The sequence below is a fragment of the Bison bison genome, unplaced genomic scaffold (genome assembly GCF_000754665.1).
Source record: "Bison bison bison isolate TAMUID 2011002044 unplaced genomic scaffold, Bison_UMD1.0 scf7180017864267, whole genome shotgun sequence".
NCBI lineage: Eukaryota > Metazoa > Chordata > Mammalia > Artiodactyla > Bovidae > Bison > Bison bison.
In genome coordinates, this window is record NW_011494839.1 from 584,241 (window position 1) to 597,655 (window position 13,415).

At 38.8% G+C, this 13,415-nt stretch overlaps 1 protein-coding gene across 1 annotated transcript in view; it reads right to left on the reverse strand.

Annotated features, from left to right (window-relative positions):
- Positions 1–13,415, reverse strand: part of PREX2 (phosphatidylinositol-3,4,5-trisphosphate-dependent Rac exchange factor 2) — a gene marked incomplete at its 5' end in the record, with an annotated part of 302,517 nt that overhangs the window by 17,419 nt on the left and 271,683 nt on the right. Inside the window, one exon of the mRNA XM_010848488.1 lies at positions 2,217–2,319. Within this exon, the coding sequence (XP_010846790.1) occupies positions 2,217–2,319 (103 nt within the window). The remainder of the gene's footprint in view (positions 1–2,216; positions 2,320–13,415) is intronic.

A 13,415-nucleotide genomic window follows, 5' to 3' on the forward strand; every position in this document is an offset into this window, starting at 1 on the left:
TCTTTCACAAAGAAGGCACAAGTCAGGTTTTTGTCTCAGAACCAGATGTAGCAGAGAAACAAGTTAACAAAAGAAGGTATCTACCCATCCTCAATGGATTTATTAATAAATGATAGGAGGAAGGAGTGATAAATATTGAAAAATAGCACAGTTGAGAAATAAACTTACAAAGTTCACAATTTTTCAGTCTTTTATATTTTATAAATATACAGTAATATATATTAATAACATACGTGTGTGTGTGTGTGTGTTTAGTTGCTAAGTTGTGTCCTACTCTTTGTGACCCCCTGGACTGCAGCATGCCAGTCTTTCCTGTCCTTTGCCATCTCCTGGAGTTTGCTCAAATTCATGTCCATTGAGCCAGTAATGCTATCTAACCGTCTTATCCTCTGCCACATAAATATACTTAAAAGAGGTTTAAGCCGGTTAAACAACTCATCAAGACCCAGGTAATACTGCTTTTACTTTTCCCATCTGTATTTTATCTATCTTAGTTTCCAGTTGTAAGCGGCTAATGGTTTTGATTATCCAAATCAATATAGTAAGAATGTACATGTAGCTAACTCGTAATGACCTCCTCATCGGACTATTCTAAAAAAGGTCAATCATCAGTCTCCCAGTTTTGTCATAAACCATAATTTTGAGAGGGCTCCTCCAAGAATTATTGCAAAGTCACTGTAACAGCAACACAGTGAAACAGAAAAGTTAATCTCTTTCTGTATGTTTAGTGCCCAAATCCCAGCCCCGACATGAATAATCACAAGTTTACTTTGGATCTACTTTTTAAAACCAAATTTGAATATCTACCTGAAAAATCCTTCCAAAACCTGCAGGCTGTTCCTTCTGTATTTGCCCTTTTCCAGCTGACCCACACTGTGTCATGTGCTTCTCACAGATCTGACCTTTACTTAGCAAACCCCTCTTGGACCTTGTGAGTTCTTAGTTTTCAATCTTCAGCACTGGGGTTCCCAACCCGAAGCACCAATGTATTGATATATAGTGTGTACTGGCTGTCCCTCATCTCTAAAGATCTCAGACAGGCACCAGCCTCACTTAGGACTGTCTCCACGGATTTTTCTCCTGGTTCAGTTGACATTCTGTAGTGTGATCTTGGGAGTAAACCCATAGGGATTTATATGTTTATCTGAGAGGTATACACTAAGTCTTCAGTAAATAAAGCAGGCATAATTACAAAAGCATAGCTTAAAAATTAAGTCATTCACTACTAATGGATAATTCAAACCAAATCAGCAAGTAGAGAGATTTGTTAAATCAATTTTCTGAAGTAGCCCTAAGAAAAGATGAAAGAATAAAATATAAAATTGATGTCTTTTGATTTCTTTTATCTCCTACAGATTTGTGACTTTTTTCTACTAGATTAAACACGTTTTCCTCATAATTGGTACACTGGAGATTAGTGCATTTTTGTTAGCTTTTTAAAGAATCTTAAGGATTCAAAACTAAACTAGCATACTTAAAATACTATTGAGCCATTGTATAGAAAGTTCAAGTAATTCCCTGGTGGTCCAGTGGTTAGCACTTGGCACTTTAACAACAGGGACCTGGGATCGTTCCCTGTTCGGGGAACAAAGACGGAGCAAGCCACTTGGCTGAGCCGAAAACAAAAAAGGAAGAAAGCTCATTCATTTTGTAAGAGTGTATTCTTTTTCACTTGTAGGTATATCAGTGATCTAAATATAGTCCAAAGGCTGCTCTTCATCCTCTGAAGGAAAACCTGAGGTATGTTCTTTATCTTCAGAATAAGGCACACACTTCTTAGCATGGCATGGAAGACCCTTCGATATCTCCAGAAGCAAGCAGAGCCCTCAACTCTGGTTCCTCCTCACCCCTCCCCCTTCCTCAGTCTATTACACAGCCTCACTAAATGACCTGTCATTCCCAGAAAATGCCTCAGTCCTTTTATCTAGCACTTTACACAGCCTCAAATCCACTCCTCTCCACTCGCCGGGCCACCTCCCTTGCCTCCAACCTGTTACCTCTCACACATCCGTTTTCTCAGGTTGCCTGAGTTTCCTGGAGAACCCTCAGAGAGATGTCTGGGCTTCTTCCCTGGCAATCAGTATTTCTTGCTCACACTTCCCGAGCCTGGAAAAGGGCCTGTCACTTCCAGGCACCTGCCAGATTATGATAAACGAGCCAAGGAAGCTTCAGGTTCAGGTCCTGAGAAATGACTTCCTGAAACGTGTGAGGCTCACCTGCTTCCGCATCACATCTGTAGCCTGCATGATGTAGCGGGGAGGCAGCCCGTGGCTTCTGGCCAGAATGATGGCCTGCTCCAGGGTCACACTCAGGGTGCACCTGTGGACAAAAGCAAGGGCTTTTGTAACAATGCTCACCAGTAACAATGGTCTTCAAGACAGCTGGGGTTGCCAATGAAAGGTGGAGCAATATGCCTCCTGGGAGAAGTACTCATTTTTCCCTGGGTATCTATCTCCCATGTACTCATGAGGTACGCATGTTAATAAACTTCTGTTTGTTTTTCTCTTGTTAATCTGTCTTTATTACAGGAGTCTCAGCTAAGAAGTCAGAAGAGTAGAGGGCAAATTATTTTTCCTCCTCTCTTACATGAATTTCAAAATCAAATTCGAAGCAACTAGACAATGAACCATTTGTTTTTCTATGTAGAGTACCTGTTTAAAAATAGCTTTAAGAGGTTCACTGCTGGGGTCCTAAATTATTTACATTTAAAACAAACCCATAATGAACACTTTTTAGGAGGGAGCTTATACATGGAAAATTTAAGTAAGTAGAATTAATAAGCTTTCTTATCAGATATTAATCTTCACTGATGTTTCATGTACTTTAAAGGAAACGACTCAGTAATACTCATCACTCATGTCCACATTTTCATGGTTAATAGACTTATGCTGATTTATATACAATATTTTAGAAAAAAGTGAAATTAATATTCATTGAGGTCAGAATTTTTTTTAAGGTGTGTTTCTTGAACACAATCTAACAGGACTGTAAACTTTTGAAAAGGAACTCCTAATGAGTTATTCAGCAATGTGGTGCCCAGAACAGACTGAGAAAATTCACAATTTAGTCCTGAATTCAGTGATTAGTGAGCCCTGGTCCTCTTCCTTTCCTTAAAGGCCTTTCTTTCACTTCTTCCACATTTTTCTCTATAGCAACTCTTAAGGAGCTATGAACCCTTTATGCTTGTTCATATTTTCAAGTCTCTGAGTTGTTTTTTAGGGGTATCTTCTGCACACATTTCATAAAAATGCTACTTTTAGATGTTTGTCCTAACATCTATATTAGTGGCTTTTGTTTCATTTTTACATTGATTGATATTTATTGTTTTTCTCTACACTTTCACATTTACCTCCCTGGGTTTGGTACTTTACATGTGCATTTTTCTAGATCCGTTTAGAATTTCCCACAAATTAAAGTTCTACAATGCAATTGCTTATATGTGACAAATATCTAGGTCATTTTTCCATGTTTGTGAGGCTATACCACAGGAGCCCAGTACACCTGGTAGGTTCAGATATTGATGAATTACGAAAAAAGGAGAAAGGGACTTGAAACATTACTGCTGCAATTTTAGAAAGAATCTGACAAAACACAGCCATATTATTAGACATAATTGTACTCTAGGGAGAAATATGATCAGTTCCATTGGCTGTTAAATCACGTGAAAAGCAGTTTTCTTATTAATACTACAGAGAACTCTTTAGCATTAAGAACATGTATTCAGATGGGCTGAAGTTTTATAATTAGCCTCTATATTATAGTACGAGCTTCCTTGATGGTGCAGATAGTAAAGAATCTGCCCGCAATGCAGGAGACCCATGTTCAATCCTTGGGAAGATGCCCTGGAGAAGGGGAGAAGGCACTGGATACACAGTCCAGTATATGATATTTATGAATATTTAGTGTACGAGTTTGATAATAATATATAATTGTCCTTTACATGTACCTCCATGCACATGCCAATGAAAGCCAAGAGCTATAATTGAGAGTTCATGTTTAAAAAAGAATCAATTTTTACAAAGCATTTAATTGTCAGCTTACTCAACATACAACATAACCTTTTTCTCTTTCTTAAGGTCTCCTGTACTCCAATTTTAAGTCCTTATTGATCCTAACATTTTAATCAATAATGTTCATTACACCAGCTGAATGAAGCTAAGAAAAAAAAATCTTTATCTTTTTCTCATCACACTGAAATATGTCTTTGCTTCCCAATAAAGGCTGACTTGCCCTCCTCAACTTATAACAAACACTCAGTTATTGTGGAGGACTTTCAACATGCAGCTTGCATTATCCACTTTCTTAATCTTTTTAAACTGATTTATTTCTCTCTACATCAAACTGTTGTAAAGAGCGGCACAGCAGCAAATTATCTGCCAGAGACTTTAAAAGGCTTTACTGTAATTTCCCGATCAATCAACAAGGGCAGTAACATGCTCTTGGGCAGGGTACTTCAAAGAGTCACATCTTTAGAACCAATCATGTGAGTGCATGCCTGTGTGCTAAGTCGTTTCAAGCATATCTGACTCTGTACGATCCTATGGACTGTAGCTGGCCAGGCTTCTCTGTCCAACGGATTCTCCAGGCAAGAGTACTGGAATGGGTTGCCATTCCCTTCTCCAAGAACCAATCATACACATCATCTAACAGAAAAATCTACCTTAAAAGTAATACATATGTTTTCTGTCATCAGCATGTCAAAACAGGATGTCTTTTCACACTAACCACTGAGTACCTTCCAATGAGTTTCCAAGATTAATATGAAAATTTTAAAGCGAAAAATTTTAAAAGAGACAGCCAGGTCAGTGTGGGAAATTTTGCCTATTTGATTCACAGTTTATTTATCTAATGGAAGTCTAGTTTTTCCATCACAGCATCACAGTTCCATTCTCATAATTAAGCATGTGTAAGAGCACCCAGCACTAAGCCCACAGCTCTGTGGTCAACACACCATTATTCACCTCATAGCTTTTTATCTTCTCTCACTATCTCAATCTGAATGGAAAAATTCAGCATTTGCAAGAAGCAGTTTGATTCTGGCATTCTCTGAAATATTTCCAATCTAGAGTGGCACTTAGTTTTTCGATGATGCATAAATGTATACTCAGAGTTTGGCTTTACAAGAGAACACTGGATTTTACAGACACTTCTCTGATTACCAGTGAGTCTGTCCTGCTCACTGGGCAAGAGAAAGAAGGAAGTAGACCAGAGGTGGGGAATCCTGAGCAAATCTCATTCCATATGAGATTCCTTGTCTGAACCTCCAATTTCCTTTCTTGAATTATCTCTGTTCACACCTTAGGGAGTTAAATTAAAATATAAAAATGTGCTAAGTTGCTTCAGTCATGTTTGACTCTTTGTGACCCTATGGACTGTAGCTCTCCAGGCTCCTCTGTCCATGGGACTCTCCAGGCAAGAATGCCGGAGGGGTTGCCATGCCCTCCTCCTGGGGATCTTCCTGACCCAAGGATCAATGGATTCTTTACCATAGTGCCACCTGGGAAGCCCAAAATGTAGATAAATCTAAATTTTTACTCCATCCTGGAAAACATGGGTTCTGAACTGTTCAGCTTCTTCTAGCTGCAATATCATTTTTTAAATGTAAACAATTCTTTCCCTGAGAATCACAAAAATAAAAAAATAAAGACCACAGTGTAGAATCTGTCCTTCCTAAAAAGGCAAATATAACATATGCACTGAGGAAAGCTGTTCCATAATTTCTGTAATAAGACATCCAAGTAATAGCTCAGCTTAGGGCATACTCCTGAGAATGTGCACTTGACAGGGCTGTGAAATTATGCAGAAGTTGTGCATTCCCCAGAGAAAGAAAAAGGAGAGGGTCAACACACCTGTGCATATAATGAATAAATCTTCTTGACATATTTCATATTAAAAATAGATCCATATCACTCAGAGATTTAGCATAGTTTTAATATGATAAATGTAAGGTATGGCCAATGGGTTCAATTTAATTTGAAAGGCACTTTGATTTAGCAATGCTATGGAAGAGTCACAAAGAGGTTCCTTTCTATTCATCCATTCATTCAACAAATATTTTTGAGCGTCTACTTTCTACCTGTAAGTACCATTAAGTTCTGGCAGAAGCAGATTTACTATCAAGATAAAAAAGGTTGAATTTAATCTTTTACTATTAAAAACTCTAAAACTTTATTAATGTTATTTAAGACACTCAAGGCTATGGTTTTTCCAGTGGTCATGTATGGATGTGAGAGTTGGACTGTGAAGAAAGCTGAGCGCCGAAAAAGTGATGCTTTTGAACTGTGGTGTTGGAGAAGACTCTTGAGAGTCCCTTGGACTGCAAGGAGATCCAACCAGTCCATTCTGAAGGAGATCAGCCCTGGGTGTTCTTTGGAAGGAATGATGCTAAAGCTGAAACTCCAGTACTTTGGCCACCTAGTGCGAAGAGTTGACTCACTGGAAAAGACTCTGATGCTGTGAGGGATTAGGGGCAGGAGGAAAAGGGGATGACAGAGGATGAGATGGCTGGATGGCATCACCGACTCGATGGACGTGAGTCACTTCAGTCGTGTCCAACTCCGTGCGACCCCATAGACGGCAGCCCACCAGGATCCCCCGTCCCTGGCATTCTCTAGGCAAGAACACTGGAGTGGGTTGCCATTTCCTTCTCCAATGCATGAAAGTGAAAACTGAAAGTGAGGTCGCTCAGTCATGTCCAACTCTTCGTGACCCCATGGACTGCAGCCGACCAGGCTCCTCCGTCCATGGGATTTTCCAGGCAAGAGTACCAGTGTGGGGTGCCATCGCCTTCTCCAGAAGTAGAGTTTACCTGACTATAATTTGGCACATGTTTCATATGAATCTGTTATTTTTATTCAAGTGCTTTTCCCAACTGATCCTAGAACACGAGATATCAATTTTGTATGCTAAACTATAGAATTCAGGGTCAGAAAAAGCATGTGAAATGGTCTCCCATTTGGCAGTCTTATTTCTTGATGCCAGGGCTCCACAATGACCGACATCCAAACCTCCCCCTCAACTGGAGAGACAAAGCTCAGCTCCCTAAATTGGCTTAAATGCACCATATTACATTTCAACCATTTATTAACTCATATCTATTTACACTCTATTTGGTTCACTTTTGAGACTTCAGTTCTTATCTGATGTAAGTTACGTGTTAATCTTTGTTTTTTAATATGTTAATCTTTTAAGGTGACTCACGACATTTGAAATAAATTAGATAAAAGATTCTCCAAATCCAAGGACCTTCTATGTATTTGGTCATTTAGCAAAATCACAGATGAAAAATCAGTTTTACTCAAATTACATTTTAAACCTCCAGAGCTCTAAAGCCACATTTAATGTTGACTCAGTTTATACTGAACAAGGAAGCCCATCTCTGAAGGGTTGAAGTGCATCAGATTGAACACTTGGGGAGATGCGTCACCCCTTTTTGGATCACAAGGGTGATGCAGTAACTCACGGTGAAACTGACACAGCAAACCAAAACAACGTGACATTTATGGCTTTGAGCTGTGGATTTATTTGCTGGCTTTCAGAATGTTCACAGTCAGGACCTCTAATGCTTTGCTTGGCAGCTAATCATTATATTGTTCTCTCTTGGGGTGGTCCCAAACTTTGTCATTACTAGTGGAGGAGGATCCTTCAGATAGTAATAAACTGACACGTTAAATAAAAACTATGAAAAACTAGTGCAATCAAGATCTCTGAATTTGTAGCCACAAACATTTGCCTTAAATTCACATTATGTAGATGTTGAAGTTGAAAAAAAAAAAACTTAAAATGTAATTAAAAAGAGAAAAATGCACTCTTTAGCAAGGTATATTTTGCTTTTATTTCTCCATATTTTAAACATTGAAGCTGAGTATAAATATTGGTGCTAGTGGTAAAGAATCCGCCTGCCAATGCAGGAGATGTAAGAGACTCAGGTTTGATCCCTAGGTTGGGAAGATCCCCTGGAGGAGGAAATGGCACCCCACTCCAGGATTCTTGCTATGAGAATGCCATGGACAGAGGAGCCTGACAGGCTACAGTCCATGGGGTCACAAAGAGTCGGACACAACTGACCATCTGAACACTTCAATTGGATCCCTTAGAAATATTACATACTCAATTATGACTGAAAACTATGTCCCCAAACAAACCCCACTGAAGTCACTGCATTCAGGGATACATGTTTCTTGCTTGAGCACTGATATTTAACTCTTTTGTGCAATAGTAACATAATTGAAGTACCTGGATAAGTATGTTCACTTTTTTTGTGTGTGCTAGTGCAGTATAGTTTGCAGAATAATTTCCTAGAAAAATATGATAAACGGAAGACACACAGCCACAATTAAAAGGCATGTGTTGGGGTTTCTGAGTTTGAGGAACCATACGCCAAACAATGATTTTGACTGACACTGGAAAAGGAAACATTAGACATGTCCTCTAACAAATTTTTTATATAAATTAGTTAAATATTTCAAAACTTAATATTTATTTCAAAATTTCACTTGGTATAATTTGCATTAATATAAAGGTTAATTTGATTTTGTGCTATATGTGTGTGTGTGTGTGTTTGCTTATTTATGTCTGACTCTTTGCAGCCCCATGGACTGTAGCCCTCAAGGCCCCTCTGTAAAGGAATTTTCTAGGCAAGAATACTGGAATGGGTTGCTATTTCCTCCTCCAGAGGATCTTCCTGACCCAGGGGTGGAATCTGAGCCTCCTCCATTGGTCAACGGATTCTTTATCACTAGCACCAACTGAGAAGCCCTGGGAAGCTAGATAAATACAAAATGAAATAAATTTTTAACCATTCTGAAATCAGCGAGGTTAGCCCCAGTGTAGAATTGCACCCAATGATAACAGTCTTGATTTTGTTTTTTAGCTCTGGACTTTCATGTGTATTGCCTCATTTTCACCATCTTTTCTGTGATGCTGCCCTTGGTCGTGAGAGTAAGAGGGAAAAAATTCCCTTAGGTCAAATACATGGCTCAGAGTCTATGTATAAGAACAGCCTAAAGAATCTATCATTTGATAATATTCTTCATGTGAATTATATGTCTTTATATAGTTTTAGCCATTTATATTTAGAATCACACTGATTTAGATCTTAAAACTTAAAATCATTTCCCTTATTCTATGAAAGGCTTCTTTTCCCCTCCTTTAATTAAAAGCCAGGTCCATTATCCTTGTTCAAGTGACTGTCACTAATAAGTTATTAGGAATCTAATCAGCTGTGACTCTCCAGGATCCTTTACTAAGTTGAAGTTACCTGGGCAGCATTCAAGTTTTGGAGAGGACAATAATGACTATGTCAATCCCAAGAGAAGGTGAAATAAGCTGAAACAGTAGCTACAACTACTACTTGCCCACCACTCTTTCATACCCAGAAGTTTTTTATGACAGGTGGAAGATCTGCGACCCCCTGGTTTTATGCACTTTGCAGCACCATCTGAACTTAGGAAGCCTAAGGCAAACTAGTTTCAACAATCTTTGACTAAAGGCACATTTCTCCCTGGTGAAGAAAATGTAAACGGTTCTGCTAACTTTCCAAATGTTTTTATACTTCGTGCTTGTGCTTTTCTCGTGATCCCATCTTATTCAACCATTAAAAACTAAAAACAGGGACTTCCCTGGTGCTCCAGTGGTTAAGAATCTGCCTTCCAATGCAGGGCATGTGGGTTCAATCCCTGGTCGAGGAACTAAGATCCCACATGCCTTGCGGCCACTAAGGCTGCTTGAAAACTACTGAGCCTACAAGCCAAAACTAGAGAGAAGCCTGCGAGCCACATGGAAAGATCCTGCAAGCCACAACCAAGACTCAACAGAGCCAATAACAGTAATAATAATAATAATAAATAAAAAAGCAGCTGGAGGATATAGATGAGTTAGAGATTCTCCATTAACATTCTCTTATTTAATCTCAATCTTAAAATTCTTGAAATGTGCTACAAAGTTACTATAATTTAAGGTGTCCCATGAGTTAGTGCTTAGACACACTGTTTAAAAGACACAGTATAGTAATGGGTATATTAAGTATGGTGCAATCCAAGATTCTCATGTTTACTAATTTTTAAATATTAATGAAAGTGCCAGCATTTAAAGAAATAAGAAAATTGCTGGAAGAAATAAGATGTAGAAATTATTTAATTCCTTAAAGGCGTATGTGCAATATTTGTAGTGTCTTCAACCTTCCCATTTTTGTAAAGCCTTCCCAGAGTGGGTATGGTCAAGATTAAAATTATCATTTTCCTATAATCTTTCTCTGGTTATTCAAGATGACCCATTGTTTCACCTCCAGATTATGTCATAAGCTCCTAAGCCATTCAAAACAAACTCATCAATTATAAGAGATAAATGTATGTGTTCCAGACCCCTGTACTAAGGTATCTACTCTAGTATCTTTCATGCTTACCAATTTCATATTTCTTTTTAAAAATGTTTGTTTTATTGCATTTATTGAAATATTGATCTATTTTAAATTGAATTTTTTATTTCTGGCTGCACTGGGTCTTCATTGCTGCGCATGGGCTTTCTCTAGTTGTGGCAAGTGGGCTTCTCACTGTGGTGGCTTCTCTTGTTGCAGAGCATGGACTCCAGGTGCACTAGCTTCAGCAGCTGTGGCTCACAGGCTTAGCTGCCCTGTGGCATGTGGGATCTTCCCGGACCAGGGATCGAACCCATGTCCTCTGAATTGGCAGGCAGATTCTTACCCACTGGGCCACCAGGGAAGTCCGCTTCATATTTCTTACTATCTCTCAACTCTCTCCACTTGAGCGGCACTGCTAGTATCATCTCTTGCCTAGACTGATGTAACCTCACTCTGACTCCTTTTATCTTGTCTCTTCCCATTATTCTTCGGAGCTGATCTTTTAAAAATGCAGGTGAAAAGGCAGACATTTCAATGGCTTTCCATTTGGTAACCTGAAACACAGAGTCGTCACAATATGGTCTCTGGTTTTCCTTACTTCTACTCCACACTTCAACTCTACCGTTCACAGTACCCTGAAGTCACCTCCTTCCATGGTTCCCATATGCTGCTCCTCGCTGATGCCCTGGTTTGGGTCCCATATCATACCTCTGGTCATGCTCTATTATACTTGTCTGAAAGGTGTAGGGATGAAGAATATGGGCATAAGAGGCAAATCCCCAGGGTTGGAGCTTGAATTTGCTGATAATTCTGTGACTTTGGGCACATTACATAAATTTCTAAAACTCTGTTTTCTCACCTGTAAATTGACTTTAAGGATAGCATGCACCTCAGAGTGTTGTTTTGAGAATTACATAAAATAATTCGTGTCTCATACTTAGGGCAGTATATATATAGCATGTAGTATATTCGCATCAAATGTTAGCAACTTTCATTAATATTACTATCACTTCCACCACAAATAGGCCAGACTAGTGCCTGTATTGATTGCAACTTTCCTGGAACTAGTATACTTCCTGGGATTAAGTAAGGATTCAATAAACAATTATTGAAAAAAATTACATGAATTCCTAATGTGTTCCAACAGTATTATAGGTCACTCCTAAAAGATGCAATTAATTTCTTTATACTCTACATTGGCCATCTATTTGTTCAAGAAATGTTCACTTATTAAATGAACTTGGTACAGTAATAACTGAATTGTAGAGGCAATAAATTTTAGTAAAAAAACAATCTCAGATTCCCTTAGAATTTCTAAACCTGATATAGCTTTTCTTTCTTCAGAAATGACTTGCATTTCCCTTTTTCTGGATTGAACCACTGCTCCTACCATGGCTTCTGATGAGCAGCTCTGGATGGGTTTTGGTAATGCGAGGAAATCACACATTGTACTACATTGATTCTTTAGCCTTACATCAATTCTATTAATTATTACTATTCTCTCATCAAAATGGTCCATTTACAATTTACCAATATTTTCCAGGTTCAGAAGACATGGCTGGGACCCTAGCAGAATCAGTTCTTTTACATTGTCAAAATGACACGGGATGTATGCCTCATCTCTCCTGTAGTTTCAAAAGCATGTGTCTATTTCTTTGAGTCACTTCACTGAAAAACAAAAACCAAAACCAATCTTTTGGCTCTCTTTCTCCTATTGTCCATATGAGAACTGGTGCCACAAAATACAGCTGACTGGCTTCCCAACGTGGTCCCCTCGTCAAGACCTCAGACTGTTAAGTGCCAGGAGAGCAAGGACGTCTTACATCCCTGGTTTGGGGCAGCACAGAGCATGCCCCACAGCAACGCTCCATAAACGCTACTCTCTCCCTCCATGAATGACTTGCAAACAAATGCTAGTGCCTGATTCTTTCCAAGTCCTAAATGCTTGTCTCTGTTTTAACATATACTCTTGGTCTTGACTCAAGGGAAGAAGACTTCCCATCCCTGAATTCAAGGGGATCCCGTTCTGCTGTTCTTGAAGGACTTTCTATAAGCTATCAATGGAGGATTCTAAAAATAAGCTGTAATAGGATCCACTGTGTTGAGTATTCCACTTTTAAAAGATCAGAGGTGTGAGCTCATATTTTCATACACCTCTGGTCATGCTATTGTGACTCATCACTGTGATTCTTTCAGCTTTATTGAGAACTGACATATAACATTGTGCTGGTTAAAGGTGTATATGTTGATTTGATACACTTACATGATTTAAAATGATTACCATTGCAGAATTAACTAATACCTCCATCGTATCGTATCACATTAATTACTTGTTGTTTTTTTTTTTTTTTGTGGTGTGAATATGTAATACCTACTCCCTTAGCAACCGCTGATTTTGTTTTAGATACAAGGTTTCCCCTACTTTAGTAGGTATGATCTAGTCTGCTTTCTAACTATGGTGCTGGAGAAAACTCTTGAGAGTCCCTTGGACAGCAAAGATATCAAACCAGTCAACCCTAAAGGAAATCAACCCTGAATATTCATTGGAAGGACTGATGCTGAAGCTGAAACTCTGATACTTTGTCCACCTTATGGAAAGAGCTGACTCATTGAAAAAGATCCTAATGCTGGGAAAGACTGAAGGCAAAAGGGGAATGGGTCAGCAGAGGATGAGATGGTTAGATAGCATTGCCAACTCAATGGACATGAATTTGAGTAAACTCTGGTAGATAGTGGAGGACAGAGAAGCCTGGTGTGTGTAGCCCATGAGGTTGCAGCGTCAGACATGACTTTACAACTGAACAATAACAACAAAATGATCTAGTCAATTGCATTTCATATGTCTATCTCTGCAGTGAGAAGATGGGTTCGCTATTAGAAACAGAGATTAAGACAGAAACAATTGAGTGTACACTATTGCCAGGTCTTTCACTAAATGCTTTCACATATATTGCTCACTTAATTCTCATGTCATCTTTTTCAAAAATAAATTATTATTTCCATTACACCACTAAGTCTCTAAGAGACCAGGTGATATAATCATGGTCACACAGCAAGT